Raw genomic sequence first — 26,094 nt, forward strand, 5'->3', positions numbered from 1 at the left:
CCACCTGTGGACAGGGAAAGGAAGTGCTGTGTTTGTGTACACAGAGGGCCTGAGAGGAAGCAGGGACATAGCCCAGGCCAATTTGGGGCTACCTCCCCTCATTGCTCCACTTTACAGATAGAAAAACCTCATTTAGAGCCCAAAGCCAGGGTCCCAGGGGAAAGAGCGAGGCTCCTGCCCTGACTCAGTGTCCCTGTCACCAGCCATTGGGCTCGTTGTCTCAGAATGAAGCTGAGCTCAGGAAAAAGATGTCCAGTGAGTCACATTGTGTGTGCCCCTCCATCACCAGTCTGACTCAGCCAAGGTGACGAGAGGGGAGCCCCCTGGGCAATGTGCCACAGGGCAGAGCCTCCTAGAGAAAGGGTGAGCTAGCCAGACAGAATCAGGGAGAGCCCTGGTAGACCAGCCAAGGGGAAACGTGACGGAGGTGGGGTGGGCAGGGCCAGGGGTAGAGAAGGCAGGAAGAGCCGGAGGGAGCCAGGCCAGGGCAGGATTGGGCTCAGGGTAAGCCAGGGCAGCTGGAGGCATGGGGAATGGTAACAGCAGGGAAACTGAGGCACTCAAACAAAGGTGCCTGCTTGGGAGAGGAGAAAGAGCCACAGAACGAGAATATATATTTGGTATCTCTGCAGTATACATGTGTTCCATACTTCTTGGCACTTATTTAGCCCATGTTCCCTGTCCTTTCCCCTTCCTTTTAGACCTAGTAAGCTCAACTGGGGAGGATACTATGTCTGAGTCTGAAAAGTTTCTTCAAGCCAGACAATCACCAATTCAAGCCACATGATGATTGAGGTTTGGGAAGATTCTGGAACTTTATAGGTGAATCATTCTGTTTTACTCCTCTCCTCCTCCCAGGCCTGGTGAAAAAAAAGAAATGGTGGACATCTTTGGGGACTCATTCTTCAAGGACAGAGTGAGGGCAATCTCCATTACAGACTGAGAAAGAAGTTCAGGGGTTTTGTGGGGGCAGTCGTTATCAGGACAGGGTTCCATGAATCATTTCTTTTCCTTCTCATTTATTCCTTTAATGAGATTGCCTGGTCTTTACATAGGAAAGAGGAGGAGTAGAGAAGGAACCCGAAACAGAAAATTGACCTGCTGTGCATGGCGGGTTGCGGGGGGGTAAGGGCCCTGATAGTGACAGGCGAGGTATAAATAGCTTGGGCTCTGCAGCTCGTGTTCTGTCGGCTGCCTGTGACGAGGTGCTCAGGAATTCCACTCTCCTGTTGGCAACCCCCTCTCCTTGTCTCCAGAACGTTCATTCTCCCCAAGCCACCTTCATCCCATGGTCCAAACCACCCATCAGCATCACTGATGTCTACCTGAGATGCTGAGCTCTTCCATGGAGAAATGCTCAGCTTGGACTGTTAGCTGGGCCTCACAGGGAATTCTGTGTGTGTGTGTGTGTATGTGTCTGTGTAAGGTAGACATCTGACAGCCAACCTGAGGTGCCAAGAGCCCAGAGTTCCACAGTGTTGTATATAAGCTTTGATGAAGAAACAGAAAGAATAGATCCCTCCCTGAGCTACTGGAGAGGTGAAGAAAGGGGCTTTGTCAGGTAGCTTGGAGATGACAGCCTCTTTACAGACCCTGATGGCTCAGTCCTGTCTGGTGGGAATTACCAGGGCCTTCCCCAGTAGTCTAAGGCCTCTGTTGAGGTGGGAGGGTTCAGAGGGAAGCCCACACGGAGAAAGAACTCTGAGGGGAGCCGCCTGTGCTCTCCCTCTTTGACTCATTGTCTTGCTCCAGGAGAGGTCAGCGCGCTGTCTCAGGCGAGCAGTGAATGGCCAGCAGAGCAGGGTGCAGAGTGCCAATGGATGATGGTTCCTGTCACCCCCCTCCTGAAACTTGAGTCTAATGCTCTCCAGGATAAATCGGGGCCTGAGTCAGGCCCCAGTAGCCACTCAGCCTACCCAGGCACAGGCTGGTGACTCAGCCCTCAATATAGCCCATGAGACCAGGCCCCAGGCCCAGCCATGTAGGCTCAGAACAGACCGTGCGCAATGCTGTCCTAGGGACTGCCAAGTGGGGGCCCCCCCATGAGGAGAGCTAATGTGTTGCTCCACAAGCCAGCCAGGGGCACAGAGAGGGGCTTACAGGGGGTTTCATCAGCTGAGTATGTGGGGCAGCATTGGCTGGGCCCACAGGCGGTTTATAGTCCCCTGACTCACTACCTGCTGATCTATCTCAGGAGACCAGGTTGTCTGGCTTTCACCTGAGGCTGCCTCTCCCAACAAGGGTCACTGTTTGTCAGCCAACATTAACCATTTTTAACTTGGGTTGAGCTGAATCTGCCTGAACAGGTGCAATGGGCCATGTTTGAAAATTTTGTTTTCCAGAAACCAGGGGTATTCCCACATTTATCTGTGATGATTCTGGGCTGGCCAGATCACAGCAGGCACTTTGACAACCAGTGAGACTAACTGTGGCCCTGACCTGGGTGCCAGTGACAGTGTGGCAGAGTAGACAGAGCCACAGGCTGAAATCCAGCCACTCTACTTCTAGTTGTCACCTTGGACAGGTTATGTAACTCTCTGGGGCCTTCATTTTTTCAAGTATAAAATGGGGTTAATAATATTCTTAATAGGGATTTAAACAAATGTATGGAGAAGAAATACATGAAAGATGACTAGCATGGTACCTGCTGTAAAACAGGGATTAGAAAAAGAGTTTCCTCTGGTGGTGTCTGGGATACTGAGTGGGGATCAAGGCCTTCCCTGCAGCTGTGTCTATAGCCAGAGCACTGTAGACCCATTGCCTGGATCTCCATGCTGATCCTTTTGTTCCTTCTCTACATCCTAAAACTCTGCCTGTCAGGATCAGAACCAGTGGTACTGTGATCTTTAGAACCTCTCTCCCTGGCCCCAGCAGCAGCTGGTCCTCGGCAGAAGTGGCAGGTGGAGGGCTGGGCAGGGACCAGAGGGGCCCAGCCTGCAGGGAGAGGGTAGATTGCAGGCTGTTTTGCAGACAGCAGTAGCGGGGAGAGATGGAGGCTCCTGAAGGTGTGTGGGGTCCTTGGTTCTAGCTGTACATAAGCTGGGGCACACCTACCTATGACTTCTAAGACACACTACTGTAGACTTAGAATCAATGCCTTCTCCCCCACTTGTAAAGTGAGTGAAAGTTTCACGTTTAACAAAAAGAGACCTTTTTGTATGCTTTGATAATAATCTGGATCAATAAGACAAGGAGGCACCAATTCAAGCCATACAAAGAGGAAGAGATTCTAAAATGAGCAGAGAGGGGCAAGTGTGCTACAGGGAAGAGCTTTGTAGTCTAAGCAGAAGGCTGGTGAAGGCAGGCCCACATGCATGTCATTACCTAGGCTCTAGGTTCAGGTCCCACGATGGGACAAACTGCCTACCAGAACCTGGCCTCCATCTCGGTATCTAATTCCAAGTTGAATCCATGATCCTTGATGTCTTTGTCTGAGCTGCTGTAACAAAATATCACAAACTAGATGGCTTATAAACAACAGAAATTTATTTCTTACAGCCCTGCTGCCTGCAGAGTCCAAGATCAAGGCACCTGCAGATTCCTTGTTTGGTGAGGTGCCCCTTCCTCCACTGTCTCCCTGTGACTTCTCATGGCAGGAAGGCTGAGGGATCTCTCTGGAGTCTTTTTCATTTAGGGTACTAATCCTACCCATGAAGGCTGTGCCCCAACTCCTAATAGGCCAATAGGACTGCAACGTGAATCCTGGGGGACACAAACATTCAGACCATAGCCTTTGGCTATAGCTAATCTTCCAGTCATTCCCATCACATGTTTTCCAGGCAACTGGTGGCAGTGTAAAGTAGTTAAAAAGCACAGTCAGCTGCACTTTGTGGCACACACCTGTCAACACTTGGGAGGCTGAGGCAGGAGGATTGCCATGAGTTTGAGACCAGCCTGGGCTACATAGTGAATTCAAGGTCAGTCTGAACTACATAGTGAGACCCTGTCTCAAAAAACAAACAAATGGCAGGGTATCACTACCTGAAAAGCTAGTGACCACTAGCACTAGGTAACTTTGAAGGAATTTCTATTTTAGTTTTTTTTTGGTGCCGGGGATTGAACTCAGCACTAGGCGCTTGTAAGGCAGGTGCAGTAGCACTGAGCTAAATCCCTAGCCCTAGGTGTTTTTGGTTTTGAATCAGGGTCTCTTTTTGTAGTTCAGGCTGGCCCTGAACTCACTTTGTACCCCAGGCTGGGCTTGAACTTGTGGTGATCCTCCTGCCTCAGTCTCCTGAGTGCTGGGATTACAGGTGTGTGCCACCACGCCTGGCTTAACTTTTGTTTTTTTTTTGGGGGGGGGCAGTGTCTTGTTATGTATTCCAGGCCCAGGATGGCCTCAAACTTGCCACAATCCTCCTTTTTTAGCCTTCCAAGTGCTAGGATTACAGGTGTCCATCCCCAGGCTTGGCTAGAAATTTCTCTAATTAGGGTACAATAAGAACATACGCCTTTAAATAATTGGCAGTGCTTTCCAAGTTTAACTGGGTTTGCTAATCACCTGGGTGTGTTACAAAGCCGATTCTGTGTCAGGAGAGCAGAGACTCTAATGAGCTCCAGGAGATGTTGACACTGCTCATCCTTGGGCCATATGGAGTAGCAAGGGGGCTAGACTACCTGAAATAAGGACGATCTTCAAAGAGGAGTCACTCAGAGCTGGATGTGGTAGCACAAGCCTGTGATCCCAGCACTTGGGAGGCTAAGGCAGGAGGATTGACATGAATTGGAGGCTAGCTTGGGCTACATAGTGAGTTTGAGGTCAGCCTGGACTAGAGTGAGACCCTGTCTCAAAAAAAAAAAAAAAGTCACTGAGAGGCAAAAGGGACTTGTGGCACTGCCTGTTTGCAGCCATGTTTATAAGGGGCTGGCCACAATGTCAGTACTGGCCTCAGGGTTACCTGAGGGACTTTACTTAGCTCAGCCTTGTTTCTTCTCTGGGCTACGTACAATTTGAAAAGTTCATCTAAATGTTCTTCCTACTTTCCCGTAGGAAAGGGCTGGGGAAGAAATGGACTCATTTAGGGCCTAGCCACCACAACATACCGTGTTCTTCACAGATGCTTGGCTGAATTGGACAAAGTCCTTTGCTGTCAACTGGTGAGGCAGAAAGAGGGGGCCCAAGATGGTAATGGGGCCCCCTTTTTTTTTTTTTGGTACTGGGGATTGAACTCGGGTCCTTGCGCTTGCAAGGCAGGCGGTGGAATCACTGTGCTAAATCCCCAGCCCCAATGGGGTCCATTCTATGCACTGTGGGTTAAGAATACACTCAAGGTTTTTCATGTGTAAACACCCATGATGAGAACAATCAATCAGAAAGGACTCCACGGGAGTGAAAGTAAACAGGACATGCATGAAGCGTTCTAGCCATTCTGCTGTCCCCTTAGATCCACTGTCATCCTGCTCTGAGCTCAAGGAGCACCTCTGCTCTCAGCTGGGTTTAGTGAGAGAGGTATTAATTACTAGGAAGCTGGCATTTGGAGGAAAGGGCAGGGGACTGAAGAGCCTTCCCACTTCACTGTGGCTGTAGCATAGCACTCCTGCCTGGGTCCACCAGTTCAGGGCTCTGGTTTTTGCTTCCTTGCCCTCTGGCTCCAGTCTGAGGTGATAATAGCTTTCCACTGTTGCTAGGGCCTGGGTACTTCACAATTTATTGTTGGTTCTCCTAAGTGTGCCTTCTGTGCAAAGTCCCTTCATTAAACGAGCTTCAGTTAAGGCTTTGAGTGTCCTGTTTACTGCCAAGACCTTGACTGATTAAAGTCATCTCTGAGTGAATCCCTTGAGAAGTCTCAAGGACTAAGCCACCATGGCTCCCACGCCGATCTTCTCAGTGACTCGATCGCACACGGATGATGTGGGCACAGAACATGAGGGGAGGTCCTATGACCCCAAAGTACCCAGTTCCTTCCATTTCTCCATGCTGAGGAGCTCCTTGAGATAGGGTTATTAAGGACAGATCAACCCCTCTGCACTTCAGCTGGCAGCACAGGGAACCAGCCTCGTTTCTGAGGTCATCTGTAGGGTGAAAAATCGTGTTTAAGAGCCAGGCCCTTATGTGAAGTATTTGGTTGAAGGGGAACTGTTCTGTTCTGTTGTGTGCGAAGGATTTAGCAAGTAAAAAGCCACAAAGTCTCAGGTAATTTGGTTGATATTTAATTACGAGGAACCCAGGTTCTTATACAAGGCAAAAAATGGAAGCCAGCAAGAGTCAGCAGCTCCTATAAGCCTTTCCAGCCTGAGTGACTGAGGCTTAGGAGATGGGGACACATGGGATACATGGGTGGGGTGGGGGCTCTGGCACAGTGTGTCCTGCCCAAAAGTGAGGGTGGTAGCTGCCGGGCATCTGCCCTCTCAGCTGGCCCAGGACTCTGTTTCCTGCAGTCGCATGTTGGGTAACACATACAGAGCCACAGCTGCAATAGCCAAGAATACCATAGGCTTCCACATCCCAGACATGTTCTGTGGGGACCAAAGAGAAATGGTGAGTGTCCAGCCTTCTGAACTTTTCCCTAAGCCAGAAATCACCTGCCCGGGGGTGCTGGAGAGGGACACCTCAAGAACAGCATGGCTCAGCCTCTCACCTCCTGGTAACTGGTGGAGATCATGTAGTCTGTTCTCTCTGGCACCACAGATACCATGGCATGACATGGCATGGTGCACATTATGTCAGGTGATGCCTGTATTCATGCCTCCACTTCTCCCTTGGGATGAGAATATTGGCTCCTATGTGTGGAAGCAAGCTCTCGGGCCAGATTGCACAGATTCTCCATGTGCATGTGGGAGGAAGGGTGAGGTATCATGGCAAGAAAGCAGAGGGTAAAGCTAGGCCTTTGGGAAAAGTGGAGGAATCTCATAGGCTTTATGGAAGACAAGTGTACTGAGAATTAAGAGGAAGGAAAAAGAGACTAAGAGTAAGGGGAAGTTATTGGGGAGTGCAGGTTAACAGGAGGTTCTAATGCAGCCAGACATTTGCACAGAATGATGTTGGTTTTAGGAAAATTCAAGGAACCTATCACTGGCCCTGGAAGGAAAATGTCAGTCATTAAACACCTCCCCCATCACCAGGTGTGTGGCCTCACTTGCTGGTGCATATGCTGGAGGCTTCTAGAAACTGCTGGCCCCTGGTCAAGCCTGAATCATGGATAACAAATAATACCATCTGAAGAGCTCCAAAAAGCATCTTTTAGGAAATACTGGAATCTTGGACAAGAAAATTCATACTTTGGGAAATAGTTCCTATTTTTGTTACCTTTTTTTTTTTTTTAAACTGTATCACTTGAAAGATGGAATCTGGATTTTTTTTTTTTGTACCAGGGATCGAACTCGGGTCTTTGTGCTTGCAAGGCAGGCGGCAGAACCATTGAGCTAAATTCCCAGGCCTGGAATCTGGATTTTGAGCCATGAGCTATGGCATAAGATTACAGAGGAATAGTTTTAGGTAAAGGGTCAATAGAGGCCATTAAATCTAAGAACATATTTGCTCAAAGAGTAACATACAAAGAGGACTTTAGGCCAACTATAAAGAGCAAAGAAAATCTCCTAAAGTTATAGAAATAGTTACTAAGGAGAACAGAAATGAAATGAAAAGCCAAATAATATACAGAATAATTTATGTAAGAAAATAACTGAGAAGGAAGCTAGAAGAAACGTTTACATGCTCAGATATTTATATCCTAACGAGCACTGCTAAAAATGTCAGTCTGATGCTCTTATAAGAGGAAAGCATGTTGAAATCCATAAATGTGGGGGCAACCCACTTTCCAGTCCTCCTTCTTTTTCTTTTTTTTTTTTCGTACCGGGGATCGAACTAGGGTCCTTGTGCTTGCACAGCAGGCATCGAAACCACTGAGCCAAATCCCCCGCCCTCCAGTCCTCCTTCTGTATCTCTTAGGCAGAAGCTTTCTTTCTCTCAATAAGTTTTTCCTACTCTTAAAAAAAAAAAAAAAAAAAAAGAAATCCATAAATGTGAACTGATGTACTTTACACTGGAGTGGATGTATAAAGGGATGGTTTGGGTGTCCCAACAGGGGAAGTCACAGGCTTCTAGAAACTGCCTTCTTTTAGATTGTGTTACTAAAATCATGGTTTTGGACTTAACCAAGGTACCTGACAAGTTTCCTTGAAATCCTTGCAGCTAACATGTGGAAGTAAGACTAGGATGACAAGCCTGTCATTAAGTAACCAATGAGCTGATGAAAGGAACCTAGTGAGATGACACCCTAAGACTGAGTCCTCACTTGTAACTTGGATGTAAACATGGAAAGTGGGTTTGTCACCCTGAGAATGGTGTGTAGCTGCAGGGAAAAAAATTTTGTTTTGGTACCAGGGATCGAACTCAGGACCTTGCGTTTGAGGGCCAGGCACAGTGCTACTGAGCTACATCCCCAGCCCTAGAAAGAGAATGTTTTGAAATCACAGGCTTGGGTAAAACAAAGACAGAAATCCCATAAAAGTTCATAGGTTTGGACAATGGACTGTATGTAATAGGCAGGGATGGAAAATTCTGCTTTTGGACTCCCCAAAATGAAACTCTCATAAAGAGTGGGGAGGGAATGCTAAGTGTGTGCAATATGCAAAGGAGTTTTATAAGTAAGATGAAGTTAATTAATGATATGATAGTAAATACCAGAAGACCTAATGAAATCTGAGGTTGGATAAACAGAAGTATGGTAACCTCCTAATTACCTGGAGATCAACCAAAGAAAAGCGCTCAAAATGAGATGATAGAAGGAAATAGCATTAGGATGTTATCTATGCTTAATAGTAAGCCCTTACAATCTGAGTCATAATTTCTTGGCTGTATTCAGGTCTCTATACTTTAGTTTTATCATGTACAAATAACAATAGGGAGAGCTTCCTTACAGAGTTGGTGCAAAGATTTAGTTAATATATGTAAAAAAAAATATATATATAAATATATATATAAATATATATATATATGTATATTTATATATATGTAAAGTGATTAGAGCAGTGGCTGGCATTTAGGATACACTGTACTACATGCATGTGCTTTTTGTTATTGATGTAGGATTTTATAATCTATAAAGTACTTTACATGCCCTAATTCATCTGATACTTACAGAATCCCTGTGAGGAAGACCAAGCTTAATCATCCTTTGTTTACATCTGAGGAAACTGAAGTTCAGATGAGGCACTTTTATTTTTATTTTATGAGTACCTGTTTGCAGTACATATCGACTGCATTCATCATGAAGAGTTGGTACATGTACCCGATGAGGCATTTTGCTTTCCTGGACAAAGCTTGTAGGCAGAGATAGACTCAACCAAGTTCTTCTCGCCACTGTCAGCCACACTTTTTACTACACTGCACTGCCTCAAATCCTGGATAGGAGCTACACACTGGGGATTAGCTAGAACTCCGGGAATTACAGGCTCTCCCAGGAAGTCCCTTAGCTAGCAGTTCCTTTCTCTCACTCTGCTAGGGCCTGGCAGAGTTGGAGTTGGCAAAATTTTGTAACTGAGTGCTTTGGGTCTCATTCCATAGGGACTCAAGACATTGCGGGGTGTTCAGGGGAGGAAGAGGTGTCAAGAGACACCCCATCACTAAAAGAGCTAAAGGCTGTCTGGGAGAATAACTGGAATGCCTAAAAGAAAAAAGAAGGGCTGAAAAGTAGGGGAACTAAGGGGGATGCAAAGGGAGGATAGAAGGTAAGAGGTGCCACCAACAAATACTTTGGCTGCTCTCTGAACCTAGCACTATGCCAATTATACTTCACTTATGGAAGCAGGAGAAGAAAGGTCAGGGGAGGGCCAGTGGCAAGGAAAGCATGAGATTGGAGCCAAAACAGGACAAGAGAGAACAGCTTTTGGTTCCGGAAGGCATGTGGAATCCCCAGGTTGTACCTTAGGCTAAGGGACCATAATCTGCTTCTTGAATCCAGTGTCCTGTTGACAGATCAGATTACATGAACTAGGGCCAACTGGGAGGCACCAGAATGCATCAGTCTTGATTTCCTGAGAACATCTGCATCTCTAGTTACTTTAAACTTTTCATCAATACCATATTCTCTCTTGGGAAGCCAATCACAATGAAATCTGACACCCAAAAGGGATAAACAGAGAACTTTAAAATATTTCCTGAAATTTATTCTAATTTTTCTGGAGATCAGAAGTTCCAACTAGAAAACTTTTCAGGAGAAAGTGCACAATATAGTAGGGGTTCCATTCTAGTTTATTAAGATTGAAGGACCAGTTTAGGTTGCCCTCATTCAAATGTCCGTGGGAGGATCAGCAGGATCAGAGCTCTTCCTATCTCCTCTCTCAACCACCAAGAGAGGGAGTGATTCCTTATTTGCCATATTGTGTACAGGCAGTGGTAAGAGATCAGCTCTGGAGTTAAAGACAAAGAGAGACTAGGCCACCCTTGCAGACATATCAGAAATAGGAGGCTTTGACAAAGCAATAGTGGTGGGCTATTCAAATTTTTCCCAGCCAGTGACAGAAACTCAAGCCACACTTCTGTAAGCATTCCAACTCCCTGTGCATTACATGCACCACAAAGACATGCCTGAGAAGTTACAGGCTTTGCAGGAGCCCGAGGAAAAGACAGGGCTACAACTCAGTCCTGAGCATTGCCTATTACACAATGGCAAAAGTAAGGAGTAAGCAGCTGAGGGAGGAAAGAGGAAAGGAAGCGATACTTATACCTGCGTTAGGACGACGTCTCAGCCCACCAGCACCAGAGCAGAGCCGATATGACCACCAGGCCTACAAGAGGCAAGGAGAAGATGGGGGGATCGGGGACAGGGGATGGCTGCAGCATGTCAAATGAGGAGAGACCAGAAAATGTGAAGTGGTATGAAAAGATGTAAACACGTGAATGAGGATGAGAAAACAAAGGAAAAGGAAAAGAATTGAGAGGTTAAAAACCAAGTAAGTTAGAGCAGTAGCATTTCTTCTGTGCTCCCTGGGCCTTGAAGAGAGCAGAGGAGTCTTCCCACTGGCAGCCTGCAGAAGCTGCAAAAATGAACGGGTTAAGCAGTGGACAGGTCCAAGTCAGGTGGCGAGGCCAGTTTTCTGTCCTGTCACGTATCTCTCATGTCTTTTCAAATAGGAGTTATCTGTACCTAGACCCTTCTTGTGGGTGGGAAAAGTACAGGTCTAGAGATTAAAACTGGGCTTTCTTAGAGGAGTGGATACTTTTCCTGGATCATTCCAGGAAGAGCCAGTCTTCGGTCAGGCCACCTGCCTGGTCTCTTTTCCATCAAGTTAACTGGTATTTTGAGCTCCGGTAGTAGGTATTTTGGCATCAGATACTCTAGGAGTCTGATGCTTTAGTTGTAAGACAATATGTACAAGCTAACAATGGGGAAGAGCTAGTCAGGCTAGTCCTCAGGCTACAACAGCCTCAAAAAAGAAACTGAATCTGCAGGTAATAACACATGTCAAAAGACACAGGACCTACTGGGCCAGCGGGACACAGAACGGACTCAGTGGTGGTGAACCTATGGCACGAGGGCTGCAATGGGCTGTTTGTTATCACTGAAAGCTCTAAAAGGTTTACCATCCCTGGGCTTGACTTTGAAGTACAAAAATCAACTTTGAACTTTGTCATCCCAAAGTTCAAGAAAACTATAAGGCTCTGAGCCAGCATATGATGGGATGTGAGGAGTTAAAAAAAAAAAAAGTATTGGAGAAGGGTTCAGCTGCTCTCTTTACATTATGAGTAGTGGTCCCCTGTCACAAGTTTAACAGGGAACTCCATGTGAGAGCCTCAGCCAGTGCTATAGACTGAATTGCTGGGGAAGCCCAGATATCCTTAGAGTTGACTGGGTAATCCCACAACAGACTTATTTTTTCCTCATGTTCAGAGTAGAAAAGACCTATACTATAAAGTAGGACTTATTCAGGAAGCACTCAAACTCCAGAGACCCCAGTTAATCACAACACAGGTTTTCAGTTGATACCAGGACTTCTGTACAGTTGGTGAATGACTACTACCATCCTGGCATGTCCCCCAAGAGACCCCACTCCAATCTTTGAAAGATCCAGCAACTAAAGGGACAGGGCTGTGGCTGGTCATGGACTAGGCAATGCTCCTGCCATAAAGTTGGAAATTCTGACTATTGCTCCTACATATTCCCACACTTATGTCCTATGATAATAGAACCCAGTGGGTGATGCAAGCCTACAAAGAAGAGATTATGCGCCCTCCACATCCCTAACAGCAATGACAAAGGTTAAAAGGGCACCATGGGAAAACAGGACTGAGTCACTTTCCCAGGCTGACCGAAATGCCCTGAAGAAGGCCTCATGCTGTCAAGGTCTTCATACAGTGCCAAGGAGAGGGCTGAGGAAACCCTCTCAACAGAAAGAAGGTAACAAGGGCTACCATGTAAATGAAAGGACACAGGACTTCAAAGACCCCACTTTGGTTTTGAGAAAGGTGGTCAATGTCAGATGATAACAGCAAATTGGTCTAAGCCTGCCATTTCCCTGAGACTGCTCCGTCCAACTCCTTCTCCATCCCCATCTTCCCTGAGAGCCATACCTTATGCTCACTGGCCTCTACTTCTACACAAGTTCATCCGCCCTTGACAGAGCCAGCTCTGAACGCTAAAGTGCCTATGTCCAAGGCCCATTTACATTTTTTTTCTTTTTTGGGGGGGGCAGGGTCTCACTATGTAGTCCAGGCTGGCCTCAAACTTGCACCAATCCTCCTGCCTCTGCCTCCTGAGTCCTGGGATTACAGGTGCACGCCACCATGCCCAGCCCATTTCCCAACTGATCCAGCCTCTGGCAGTGGTTACCTTTTTGCTCTTAGAAATTTTAAGGGGGTTTTCCTCTGCAGTTTCAGGGGAAGCATCATCCTCCTCATCTTCATTGTCTTCTTCCTTATCCTCCTGTTCATTGTACTCTCCATAGTCTTTCTCCTGATCTTGTGTTGACTTAACTACCTTAGGGTCTGCCGGTTCAGTAACTAGTTCATCCCAGGACTCCTCCTTTGTTTCTTCCTTTGTTGTCTCTTCCATCTCCTCTTTCTTTTGTTCCTCTTTTCCTAGCTCGTCTAATTGCTCCTGGCTTGCCTTGTAGTATAGCACCACCTCCAGACTCTGTTGGGTGAAGGCAGAGCAGAATGGGGGCTGCTATTACCTGTGAAGAATCTACTTTCCTGACAATGCTGTATTATCTCCTCAAAACTCTGTCTGAGGCATGTTGCTGTGCTAGGGTGTAGCACTAAATTCTGGGACTGCAAGCCAATCTCCCTGAGCATAATGTGGAGGGCAGCTGCACCTGGCCTCTTGGTGCCAACACATCTACTTGGCTATTAAGCCATTTCCAACAGTGACTAGGGCTAAAGACTCTTGGGCTCTGCACTTCAATTCTTGCTTCCCACCCCTCATGGTGACTCCTATCATACCAATCCTCTTTCACTTATTAGTACAGCACTGCTCTGAATAAATTCCTTTTTCTTCATCTTGTTAGTCCTCCTCTTGGGCATATAACTCAAGAACAGGGTCCCTAAAATGGGGCTGGGTCACTGCAAGTAGTTCAGCCTAGAGGCTGTATCCACTCTTCCCATAGATCCTAGGAGCAAGAGTCCCAAATTTCTCCTGAGATGAAATTGTCTCAGAAACCTTCCTATAAGCACCTCATCCGGGAGAGATGGTGGTAGAGATGATGCTTCTTCCCAGGGCTTTCTCCACCCTCCTGTCTGACTACCAAGGCTGTCACTCACCTTTTTGGTCTCTAAGCCACCCTTAGAACTGTCCAAGCATGGCTTGGTCACCCATTTCTTTTTGGTCCCATTGGCGTTCTTGTTTGTGTTCTTATTGCAGTTCTTTCCCCTGGCCTCTTTGCCAAAAGAGGGCCTCTTCTCTTTGAGCTGGTGGAGCTCTTCCTGGCAGCACTGCAGCTGTCCTTCCAGCTGCTCCTGCACTGCCAGGAGCCGCCCCTGTTCATCCATGCTTGCCTGGTACTGAAGCTGTAGCTCCCGCAGCTTGGTTTGAAGTTCCTTGATCTGTTGGTAGTAGGGGGCCAGTTACCCAGAGCTGGGTTCATGCAGTCAGCCCAGGCCCTACTTTGGGCTTACTGTTTCAGAAATATCCCTGCTAAATAGCCCATGGGTTGGCAGATGGTAGAGACAACATTACACTGTGGAAAACAAGCCTCTTAAACAGTTTTACAAAAACCTTTTCCCTAACTTGAGGCATCTGAAGATTTACATCTCATGTGATCAAATGATGATTTAAAAATAGATAATATATATACTTTTTAAAAAAACCAGGACCTATCTGAAGAATAATTACAAGGGTGCTACTACTTCCAAGCCTCAGGGTTTATTATGTAATTTTTCTATCAGGAATTCCTACTTTACCCATTTCTCTAGGCACAACTACTCAAGGACGTGTTGCCCAAGCCTGAGCATAACTGGGTGCCTGCACCTCTCCTGGGAAAGAGAAGCAAGTTACCACCCCACTCCCTAATCTCGGGTTTTGTCTTCCTCAGCTGCTGGCAGCCAGTCACGATCCACTTGGTAGGTACTAATCAGTCTAGGCCTCTGTGGTCAACACTCTGGGTCTCTTGTAGGTACACACACAGTGATCACTCCCTTCCCTCCCACTGCGAATCACTGCAGGCTAGAGGCAGTGCCTTCTGCTTCTTTCCTAGTGGACAGAGAGCACTCCTGTTGCCATTAAGAGAGATTCAAAAGAAGATATAATAGACCAGGGGTTTAGCTCAGTGGTGCTGCCACCTGCCTTTCAAGTGCAAGGTCCTGAGTTCCGTACAAAAAAAAGATATGATAGCCAGGCAGCTGGGTGTGGTGGTACATGCCTGTAATCATAGCACTCAGGAGGCTGAGGCAGGAGGATCATTGGAAGTTTGAAGCCAGCCTGGGGTACATAGTGTGTTCAGGGCCAGCCTGAACTATATAGTGAGACCCTGTCTCAAAAAAAAGAAAGAAAGAAAGAAAGAAGGAAAGAAAGAAAGAAAGAAAGGCAGGCAGGCAGGCCCTGTCCTTGAAGTCTTTATAACCTAGCAGGAGAGATGAGATAAATGTATACAAAATAACAAAAGAAAACTGGCAAGTGAAAAATATAACTCTGCAGAAGTACTCTAGGACATAGAACAAAAGAGAGAACAAAAATGGCAATGGGAAGAAGAAAATAATTCTGAGACAAGTCAGGATGACTAGTGCCTCCCAGCACAGTGAGCACAGGAGAAACGTCCTTTGGCCCAAGCATAGGGCATCAGCTATACTGACTGTTTGGCCTTCTGGGATTCAGTGTCCCTGCTCTGCCCCTCTGTCTTTGGTCTCTCAGAAATGGCCATCACCTCCTCTGGTTTGGGGAGAAACTCTGCCTCCCTGATAGCAGTTACCTCATTCTTGTCGTTGTGGGGGGCTGCAGATTTTTCAAGGCTTTCCATGCACTCCTTGAATTCCTTTTCGCAGGCATCGATCTCTTCCCTCAGCTCTCTCTGCCTGTCCAGAAGTTTGTTCATCTTCTCTTGCAGCTGGTAGTGCTCCTCCTGGCTCACCTGGTACAGGGCCTGCACTCCCTGCAGCTTAGCCAGCACCTTGGCCACCATTTCCTCAAAGTGCTGTGGAGGGTAGGGGAGCAATGGCAGCACCCCAAGAAGTGCCTGACCTCTGGCCCACACTTTGCTAGGCCATTCTCTGGAAACAAAATAGTGGCCACCAGGATCTGAAGCTGCCCAGGGGACACTGTTTCTCCCCATAAAGAGCACCCTGTCTGTGATTAAAATCCTCAGTCCTAGGCCTCACTCTATGGGAGAGAACCGGCGGGGAGGAAGGCTGCTGGGAGAAGCCTTGCTCACTTCCAGCAGCTCCCTAGGTCAGCGCTGACCCCATTCCTGTCTCACTCCTGCACCTCTCCCCATGTGATGTTTCTTTTAAAGACATGACCCTATCTTCCCCTGCCTCACCTGTCACCTGTGATGGTTACCTCTAAGTCTTTAGGCTCAGCTGGATCCTCATCTGCACTGCTGCTGACGTAACTCTTAGGACAGCTGTCAGAGGTACTCGTGCTGCCATAGCTCTTCTTATAGGTGATGCTGCTGCTGCTGGAGCAGTAACTCTTCTGATAGGTCTCACCAGAAGTGGTGCTGTCATAGCTCTGGAGAAAGCCCTCATTGCTGACCTGGGTGCTAGCGTAACTCTTTTGATAGCTCTCGTTGTTGTCAATGGTGCTGCCATAACTTCTGTGGAAGTTCTCACTGGTGGCAGAGTTCTCCTTGTAGGACTCAAGACTCATTCTGATACAGGGGGACTGCATTTGGAGCAGCTGCATTTCTTCTAGACAGAGCTGCAAGTCGGCCTGTAGCCTCCTCCGCTCCTCGAGGAGCCGCCCATGCTCCTGTTGCAGCAGCTCTTGTTCCTTCTGGCTGGTGACATACAGCTCCTGCAGAGCCTGCAGCTGGTCCAGAAGCAGCTTGGACTGCCAGAGGTGGGGGTGGAAGACATAGCCATTACCCTTAGACATTTCAGCTCTCCAAGCTGCCCGTCTCGGGGGCTGATGCCTGTGTGCAGACCTATACTCGTCTCACCAGGCCTGTCTTTGACTCAGCCTACAGGTGATGGGCATGTATGAGCTTCCTGCTCATTTGGGACAATCTCCCTGGGGTAGATAGTCCCCAGGGCTCCTATTTCTATAGTCTGGCACATCTCTCTCTTCTTCCAGCAGTGTATGATGGGTCTCAAGAAGACCCTAGCTCCCTGACCTACCTTCTTCTTAATCAAGTGTACCCATTATCCTGATCCTTAGGCTGTCCTTTCCCCTCACCCCTAAGGCTAAAATTAGTCATAACCCTGAATGTAGGCATATAAAGAATTCTTTCCTGGGAAGATGCAGGCTCAGAATCAAGTCTTATTCCTATTGGTCCTGTACCTCCTGCCTGGATTCTGACTCTGGCCCATGGGCATGTTTCCCAGGCCTTTGGGCCTGCCTTCTTGGCTGCCACCTCCCAGGATATCTGATCAGTTAAGGAAATATCTTATACCTGGTTTCCTGTCTCTACCTTACTCAGGCTTTTCGCCTGGATATCTGATGCCCCTGGAATATGACCGAGTCTCATTTTAGGCTTCTGCTATTCCTTGCTTGTCCCTTTTGACACTGATATCTGAATGAGTAGGTTCAGGCTACGGTACCCTGAAACTGTCTACTGGCTCTCCTTTGCTTACATTGAATCCACAAACCAAATTTACCTCGTCCCCCAATTCTCAATAGACTTGTTTGGAAATTTCTGCCTCTGTCACCTCATATGAATGACTTCCTGGTGCTTGAGACACATGGATTTTCTGGTCTAATCCCCCTGACCTGTCTCTGTAACAACTGTCATCAAAGTACTAATGAAGGTGGTGTAGTCAGTGTGATAGTATATGCTAGGAACATACATCTCCCTTGGAGATAAATGGACCCAGATTTGCCTCATATAGAGCACTAAAAGGTTAGACTTTGAAAATGAAGAAGTGTACCTCCCACCTCATAAGAAAAGAATGACACATTTAGAGTCAATCCAAAGGAATCTAAAACACTAAACTGCTATTATATCTCTTGAAAATGACACATCAATGGGATTGAATCCAGTCGTCAGATTACAGACTTCTGGGTCATCCCAGCTCTGTTTTACGTGCTCACAGTACTCCAGTTGGTATGCCTTTGGGTGAGGTCCTCAGTGCATCTAAGGCCACATCTTTTTTTTGGTACTGGGGATCAAACTCAGGACCTTGTGCTTGCGATCCAGGTGCGGTGCCACTGAGCTAAATCCCTGGCCCTAAGGCCACATCTTAATGGAGCCCATGGTGGTCCTGGCTGGTTAAGGTCAGGACTTTGGCTTCACCCTGCCTTCTGTCCTAACAGACCTTCCTGACTCTGACCCTTCTGTAGAGCCACCATTCCCTCTAATGCTGCTGTGCTTGGGAGAACCACCTCCCTTCCTCTTGCTATGGTTACCTTTTTCTCACTATTTGTGGACTTAGGTTGTATGGCATCCTCAGGATTCGCCAATACTTCCTGGAAACGAGAGTTTTTGAAAACTTGCAGCTCTTTGTGTGCTTCTACCTGTTCCTTTAATAGACATTCTTGGTTATGTATCAGTTTTCTTTGTTCCTCCTGCATGTGTTGGTAGAGCATTTGTAGGTCCCACAGGTCTTGTAACTTTGTAAGCAGCTCCTGACTCTGAGTACAGTGGAGGAAGGAGGAAGGAAGAGTAGCAGTTAAAGGGAAAGCCCCAGACCCCTCCTGTGCCACATCCCTGTTGGGCACTGTCTCTCCAAATCTCTGGCTTCTGGGGACATAAGAGTCTTCCTATGGAGGTTGAGTGGTACTGATTTCTTACATGTGGATGTATTTTATACTTTACAAAATGCTTTCAGGTGCATTTCCTCTAGATGGGCTAAATATCTAAATATCTAAATGCTGCACAGATTCCAGAGTATAAAATATATTTTAAGATTTAAAGCCCTTATGTGGAAAAACCCAAATCAACTCTATGGAGCTGTTTGGTGTGGGAAGATTTATGGGAAAGGAAGGACTCATTAACCAAGAAAGGAAAATGTTAGATTCCTACCCTTTTATTTTCCCCAGGGATGACCATACCTGGGAAGCTTCTCAAAGTAGCCTCTCTGAGGCCAGTGACCATGTCCTGGCTGTAGGTACCTTATAGAAGAGGCCACATTTGGGCAGTGGGAATGTGAGCCGGTGCAGCTCCTCCTGTAGCTGGCCCTGCTCCTCCTGCAGCCTCCTCTGATCCTCCAGGAGCTCGCACTGCTCCATCTGCAACTGCCCCATCTCTTTCTGGCTGGCCTTGAACTTGTCCTGCAGTTCTGTCAGCTTGGATAGTAGTGCATCACACTGTGGAGGTAGGTGGGGTGTGGTTACTCTGTAAGGTACTTTGGGGGGGGGTGGTAGTGGCGGAGCCCTAGTGTGCTCTCCTGACTCCTGTGACTCACAGGGTCTTCCTCCCTATCCAGTTACCTTGGACTGTCAATGGCTGAATTCTGAGTTCCCTCTGCCAGCTCCTCTGGAGGGTGGTTGGAGAAGGAGCACTATCAATGTCCTTCCCCTCTCCCTGCCTTCTGTCTCTGGCCTTTCCTTTGGTGTACCATCTTCTCACCCTGAAGGAACTCCAGCTCCAAGCTACTCTTATTATTGTCAATTGTTTTTAGACCTAATTATGTTCCTTCCCAATAAGGATTTAATTTCACCCTAATATTTCCCATTTTTGTTTTCCTAACCATCTCTTAAAACCTTTAGAAATTATGAGCTATTGCTGAATTTGGGTTAAAACTAAATTATCCTATGATCCCCCAAACCAAATCTTCCAATAGCAAATGAACATCAGTGCTGTTCTATGACTAGAGAAAAGGCTGGCTTTGTACACCACTGTGCTTCTCCTTTCCTATAGTTCTTCCACTAGAAGAGGAGGTAATAGACAAGTCGCAGATCCCCTGAACCCCTAAATTGAATCGGAGTGGAAGAAGAGGGAAACATGAGCCTGGTGCAGAAAGGCAAGTAGACTGTATCCTTTTCAATTCTCTATCTCCTGAAGGCCTTTCCCTAGAAACTCTGCCTTCTGAGTTCCTGCAAAGGCAGGAACCACTGAGCATTCTGGCAGAATGTGATCACCTCTATCAACTCCTGGGACTCTTGTGCTTTTTCTCCAACATGCATCAACACCTGCCCATTTCCTACCAGTAACCAGGGGCAGAAAGTGCTCAGCAGAGTAAATAATGGCTTGCATTTTATAAACTATGGAAAAAGGATAGGTGAATAAGGTTTTATTTATCACTATCAGGATTCATTAATAAAAGGATGTGAGGTTAAAGTAGCATTCTATTCCGTTTGAAGAGGGCAAGCCTAGAGAATTTACTCCAAGTCACACAGTAAGTCCTGGAAGAGCCTACCAGGGATGGTGAGCCTACGACAGGCATGCCACAGTGGGCTGTTTGTATCACTGAAAGCTCTAAGAAGTTCACCATCACGGGCCTAGGCTTCTGATACTCCACCAGCACTCTAGGCACATAAAAAGAACACATACAGTCTGCCTCAGAAAACTGGTCCCACTTTTTCTAGTTCCAACAATAACAGCTACATAAATGGGCCTACATGTTTGTGTCTCTCCACAAATGACCAGACACCACTACTCTTTTAACATGATTAAAAATGTCTACCCACACGGAATCATATGGAAAACCAGTCAGGTGTTCAGCCTGGGATCTAGACATACTGGTCCCACTGTGGCTTTGGTTTCAAGTCAAGATCAAGGCAAACTGTCTGAGGATTAGCAGCACGTGGCTCTGCCTATCTCCCACCTTTGGTTGGATGAGTTTGCCTCTTGCTCTGCCCCTACTTTCTCCAGAGCAGGTGCCAGAAGTGCTTGTTGTCTGGTCTGTTGATTACCTTATTGGCACATGATCCCTTCTGTTCAGGAGAGGGCTGGGTGGTCTTGAGCTGTTTGAGCTCCAACTGGTGCAGCAGAAGGTCCTGCCCGAGCTGGTCATACATGTGCTTCTGGCGCTCCAGCTCATCCTTGCTGGCCTCGTATAGCCGCTTCATCTCTCGGAGCTGGGTGTGCACCTTTGCATTCTGGGCAGGGGAGGCAGGCCTGACACTCACTCCAGGCGCCCCTGCTGCCACGCTCTCATCTCAGGAAGGGACTGGGGATTTGTTCCCCCTTCTTTCCAGCCCCTACTTCATCCCAGCTAGGAAGACACAAGATGGACCCATCCCTAACAGGCTTGAAACCCAGACCTTGTGGAACTTTTTTTAGGGGGGGGTTCTTTAGAGTCTAATTTTCTGAATTAAAATCAAGGAAGCTTGGAGCATTATGACTCCCTGAGACCAATTTTCTACATGCACCTCTTTGGTCTCATCAGCAGCTCCTCCACAAAACTCCCACCAGGGCCACTCTGTGCTCACCCTCACAGGAATCCTGCCTGGCCATAATCTCCCTCACCTGGGCCTCCTTTTACCTTCTCACCAGACTCCTGCAAGGAGGCCACCATGTCCCGGAGGCACTGCAGCTCTGCCTCATGGCACTGCAGCTTATCCTGCAGCTGATGCTGCACCTCTAGCAGCTTCTCCTTCTCACCCATGATGTTCTGGTGCTGGATCTGCAGCTTCTGGAGCCGGCATAGTAACTCCTGTGTGCAGGGGCTTAGGGTAGCACTGCTGTCCTGTAACTCCACTCTTCTGCTCAAGTCATTCTAGGTCACTGGTGGGTTGTGCATTTACTTCTCCCTTCTTTGTCTGCCCCTTGTCTTCCTACCTAAGGCAGCTTGACCGGGGCTGAGGTTCTTTAGTTCAGGCTGGCCTTGAACTCACTATGTAGTCTAGGCCGGCCTTGAACTTGCAGGGATCCTCCAGCCTCAGCCTCTGGAGTACTGGGATTATAGGTGTGCACCACCACACCCTGTATGAGGTTCTTTACTTGTGGTGCTGCCTAGGTGGTGGCTGGAGCTATTTTAAACTCTACTCTTATTTATCTTCCCCAAATCCTCAGACTGGTGCTCTTAGCACTTTGGTTGTTCCCTCACCACTGGTGCTATTACCTTTTCACTTTGGCTCTCTGTGATTGTGGATTTCATGATTTTAAGCTGTTGGAGCTCAGTCTGAAGTTGCACCTGCACCTTCAAGAGCTCACTCTGCTCATCCTGGCTAGCATCATACTTTTTTTTTTTTTTTTTTTTTTTAGCATCATACTTTTGTTGCAGGGCACAGAGCCTGGTCTTCAGCTCCTCATTCTGTGAGTAGAATGATTATTCTCAAGAAGTAGCAGACCCCTTACTAGGTCAACTTGATCCTTTTCAGGTGCAGACTGCTTGAGAAGCTCCCCTGGGTCTATGGTTTGGTTTCTTCAGCAAGGCAGACACGTTTCTAGAATGCCAAGCTACGTGGCTTCTATAGCTGGCCTCTAGTAGCCTGGGTTTCTGGTTGTAGGTTGAACATCAGCAGAGCTCAGAGTCTCCTGAGGCAGAGACTCCTAATAGGCCCTCTGCCCTCCCAGGTGCCTCCCCTGGCAGTGTTTACCTGGACAACGCTGTGGGACGTCTGAAACTGAAGCACTTCATTCTGGGCACACTTGAGCTCCTTCTGAAGTCGCTTCTGCTCCTCCTCACTGACCCGCCGATGATGCTGTAGTTCTTGCAACTCACAACACAATTCCTTACACTGTACAGGAAATGGAACAGAGGGCTGATTCAGTTCAGGTGCCACATGTCTGGAGGAACAGGCTGGGGCAAAGTAAGGCACTTGATTGGAATATAGTTATGAGTTGCCTCCCAACATGGACACATGCTGAGAAATGCATCCTGAGGTGACTGAATCCTTGTGAGAATGTTATAGATGGTATAACTGGATGTTACCTATGACACACCTAGGCTGCATCGTGGCCTATTGCTTCCAGGGCCATGATGAGCAAAACAACATGAGATTAACTTAAGCACAAGAGTTAAATGATGTGCCAGGGATTTAGCTCAGTGGTTCCACTGCCTGCCTCACAAGCAGAAGGACCCAAGTTCGATCCTGGGTACCAAAGAAAAATAAAAAAGAAGTAAAAAAAAAAAAAATTGGTGTGAAGAGTTAAATGATGCAATCCAGAGACTCAATGCATAAGAAATCTAAGAGGCTGCTGCCAGTGTGACACAGTATATTGTTCTGCAGTAAATTTTTTAGTTTTTATAAGAAGGAGGATTATATTCTAAAATAATGATAAAAACATATCAAATATATAAGCCAGCAGCATAGGTATTATCATATCAAGTCTTAAATACTGTGCATAAGTGTATATACTATGTTTTATATGACTGATAACATAGGTGTGTTCACACCAGGCATCACCACCAACATATTAAGCAACATGCTGGACTACAGCATCATGAAATGACAGGAATTCTTCAGCTTCATTATAATCTTACGGGATCACCACCATGTATGGCGTCCGTTTTTGACCAAAGTATCATCATATGGTACATGACCAAGTTTACATCAGGCAAGCTAGCAAGACCCTGGGGACCTCTCTCCTGCCATAGCACATGACTCCTCTGTCAGCCCTGTGCCTGCCACAGTCCAGGAGAAGGTGAAAGAGCAATGGTGGAACAGGCCTCCCCGCCCTCTGTGGTCTACCTTGTTCTGCATGTCATACATCTGCTCTTCAGCTCCCAGCAGTTGCTGGCGCAACAACTGCACTTCAGGATCAGGCTCGAGGAAATCCATTTCTGAAGTCTGAGACTCTGATGATACCATAGTCTTTAGTGTTTGGGACTCCAGCCACCTCTCTGTTGCTCTTCGTGTCCTGTAACCCAGAACCCAGAGCTATGTTGGGAGCAGCTCAGACTGGTTAGCACCAGACAAGTGTACTTGGGCTTTATGCCTTCAGTTTAGGTCAAAGATTATAAGAGGCCTTCAGTTGTGATCCAACTCTCAAGTAAACATGTTTAGAAAATTACAGAAAGTTTCCAGCACCTCAGGTACAGAGGCGTGCTTGGCTCTGGGACACCCTAGGAATGAGGGTCCGGTTGGTTTCAAGGTTGGGCCTGGTATCAAGCCAGCTCCGACCTGGAGGCTCTGTGCCATTAAACTCAATCATGTCTGTCCAGACAACAAAGGACTCTACTTACCTATTCTAAGGCTGAGTAAACCAGACCCCAAAGCTGAGAATAGAAGAAAACTAAATTTTAGAACTCACTCAACTCTAGGTGTGGAATCCCATGCCTGCTTCTAGATGGTGTCTAAGGCCTAGGGACAGCACAGAAAGGACTGGCCCTCTGGAAGCAGAGGAACACTCTTGGACCCTGGCCTCTGTCTTCCAGGGAATGCTCAAGGAAATGTCCACAGCACCCCGCCTCCTTGCTGTACCTCTCACTCTCCAGCTCCACCAGCTGCCCCGTGAGGCTGCTGTTGCTCTGCTGCAGGGCCTGATACTCCTCATTCAGAAAGTGGTAGCGTTCCTGCAGTTGCTGCAATTCTTCTGCAGAGGACAAGCAGAGAGAGATGAGATCCTTGGTGAAGCAGGGTGGCGAGCACTGACGACCAGCCCCCAGTTTTCCTGCCTAGAAACCTGAGACCAGAAGGTTGACAACTTCTCTTTTTCTGGAGACAGAAAAGAAATACTACAAAGACATAGAAGACAGGCCCCAGAAAATTCCATGGCACAGTGAGTCTTTGCTGTTTCCAGGAGCTGCCCTTCCTCTTGTCTTCCCAGAACATGTACCCTGTTCGCTCATCTGAAGCAGAATCTTGAGCTCGGGAGTTCTTAAGGGTTTAAATAAGTTTTTGGCTTATTGTACTTAAAGTTTCCACTTAACTGTTTATGATTTCTTCCTTATCATGATTTTAGTACAAAAAGCTGAGCAATGTGAACTGCCAGATGATATAGTTCCAGATCCTGCCTTTTGAAGGCAACCCAGGAATCCTGAGCTTCCTTTACTTCTTTTACCATCACACCAAAGACACTAGCCTGATGTGGCCAAGTGTCCTTTCTAATAGTCTTTTGTCTGTTGACAGAAAAGTCCATCCCAACCAGACCCATATCTCATCTTCAAGCATTAGAGGAGATCTGGTAGAAATGTCCCAGCACATATCCTGAAGTACTAGTCACCAATTATTTTCCCCAGTATTTGGGATTGAACCTAAGACCCTCACACTACACTATCTCCCCAACTCTTTTTATTTTGAGACAGAGTCTTCTAAGTTGCCAAGTTATCCAGGCTAGGCTCGAACTTGTGATCCTCCTGCCTCAGCCTTCAGAGTGCTTAGATTATAGGTGGGTGCCACTATGCTCAGCTTTTTAAGGCTGTGATGATACACAACATCTATGTGTTATATGTTTTCATGACTGAGAATCATATCTCTTAGAACACTAATTCTACTCACATTTAAGGAAAACTAACTTGTCCTTATTACAACACAAGACCTATCTTACCTGATAGAAAATTCAACACTCTAAAAGTCACTTCTAATGTTTTCTATTTATTCCAATCAGAAGTCTTTAGAATACTGCAGATTACCATAGAAGGATGGAAGGAAACTAATATTTGATGAAAACCATGCCAAGCATTAGATTTGATGGTTTCAGTCTTAAATGGGTATTTCATTTAATTCCCAAAATAGCCTTATAAGTGTTTCTTTTTCTTTTTTCTCTAAATAAATTTTAAATTTTAAAATAGTTTTAGAGTTATAAAAAAGCTACAAAGATAATGCACAGTTCCCTGGGAAAATTCTCACTCAATTTCCTTGATGTTAAAATTTTATATTTGCATGGTACACTTGTCACAACTATGGAATCAACACAAGTACTTTACTATTAACTAAAGTCCACACTTTATTCTAATTCCTCCACATTTTCCCTAGGGACCTTCTTCTCATCTAATTATAAGGTTTTGTTAACTAATTTGGGTCCCGTATCTAAGAGATGGAAACTGAGCCTCAGAGAAAGATAATAACCTAAGTTCACCCTGTTGAGTCGAGCTGTGTTTCTGAACTGTTTCATTCCAGCCAAAGCCTTTCCCATGTGCTAGCCACCCCCAGCACCACCAGTCCAAAGGCTCTTCTGAGAGGCTTGATACAGCTGGGAAAACTTGGAATTCTTTGATTCCTTGTTGACTACCGCCTCTGCTTGACCTGGCCAAATATAGGGCCTCCATTATGCTCAGATCATAAATCTAGCCTCAAATAAAGGCAGACTCTCTGATGTCATGGATCCTAGCAACTAGCTGAGAGCCTCTCTGTCTGAAAGCAGGACTTGAAGCTTTTGAGTACCTCATGCATTTCTAGAAATAACCTCTTTTCCTTTCCAGCTGTCTTGTGCTCTGATTTGTTGACCCCTAAAGCTTCTACTTTGGGAAGAGCTAAAGAAGCTTAAGAATTAGCATCCTGGAACTGAGAAACAGGGCTGAAGGTCCCCCTAAAGTGGTCCAGGGAAAATGCCATGACAGAGGAGCAGAAAGAGTTTCCCAAGCTGACAGGTCTTTCTATACTCATCCCAGAGCTGCACACTTTTCCAGGAAGAGCTTTTCCATAGACAAATCAACAGTACCCAGTGGTTCTCTGGGTAAGAATCCCCAGGGTACATCTCTACAGGGTTATTTATTTTCTAATGCATAATGTAACACCA

At 46.7% G+C, this 26,094-nt stretch overlaps 1 protein-coding gene across 11 annotated transcripts in view; it reads right to left on the minus strand.

The window, feature by feature from the left end:
• Positions 1 to 6,131: 6,131 nt before the first annotated feature.
• The window catches only part of Ccdc136 (coiled-coil domain containing 136), a 31,222-nt gene continuing 11,259 nt past the window's right edge, over positions 6,132 to 26,094 (minus strand). For 2 of the 11 annotated variants that reach the window (XM_004856382.4, XM_087204559.1), the window contains 12 exons: positions 23,838 to 23,949; positions 23,106 to 23,274; positions 22,011 to 22,151; positions 20,954 to 21,124; positions 20,382 to 20,567; positions 18,639 to 18,833; positions 17,934 to 18,158; positions 15,927 to 16,418; positions 15,340 to 15,561; positions 13,697 to 13,978; positions 12,768 to 13,070; positions 6,132 to 6,453 (listed from right to left, as the gene is read on the minus strand). In XM_004856382.4, coding sequence (XP_004856439.2) covers positions 6,346 to 6,453; positions 12,768 to 13,070; positions 13,697 to 13,978; positions 15,340 to 15,561; positions 15,927 to 16,418; positions 17,934 to 18,158; positions 18,639 to 18,833; positions 20,382 to 20,567; positions 20,954 to 21,124; positions 22,011 to 22,151; positions 23,106 to 23,274; positions 23,838 to 23,949 — 2,606 coding nt within the window. In that variant the 3' untranslated portion in view covers positions 6,132 to 6,345. Of the gene's footprint in view, positions 6,454 to 10,664; positions 10,772 to 12,767; positions 13,071 to 13,696; positions 13,979 to 15,339; positions 15,562 to 15,926; positions 16,419 to 17,933; positions 18,159 to 18,638; positions 18,834 to 20,381; positions 20,568 to 20,953; positions 21,125 to 21,532; positions 21,725 to 22,010; positions 22,152 to 23,105; positions 23,275 to 23,837; positions 23,950 to 26,094 lie in introns of all 11 variants that reach the window. The other 9 variants (XM_013076508.3, XM_087204563.1, XM_013076506.3 and 6 more) reach the window with 8 other exon arrangements.

This window comes from Heterocephalus glaber, unplaced genomic scaffold (genome assembly GCF_053883595.1).
Source record: "Heterocephalus glaber isolate CG9 unplaced genomic scaffold, H.glaber_assembly_v1.0 deba00000546, whole genome shotgun sequence".
Classification (NCBI taxonomy): domain Eukaryota; kingdom Metazoa; phylum Chordata; class Mammalia; order Rodentia; family Bathyergidae; genus Heterocephalus; species Heterocephalus glaber.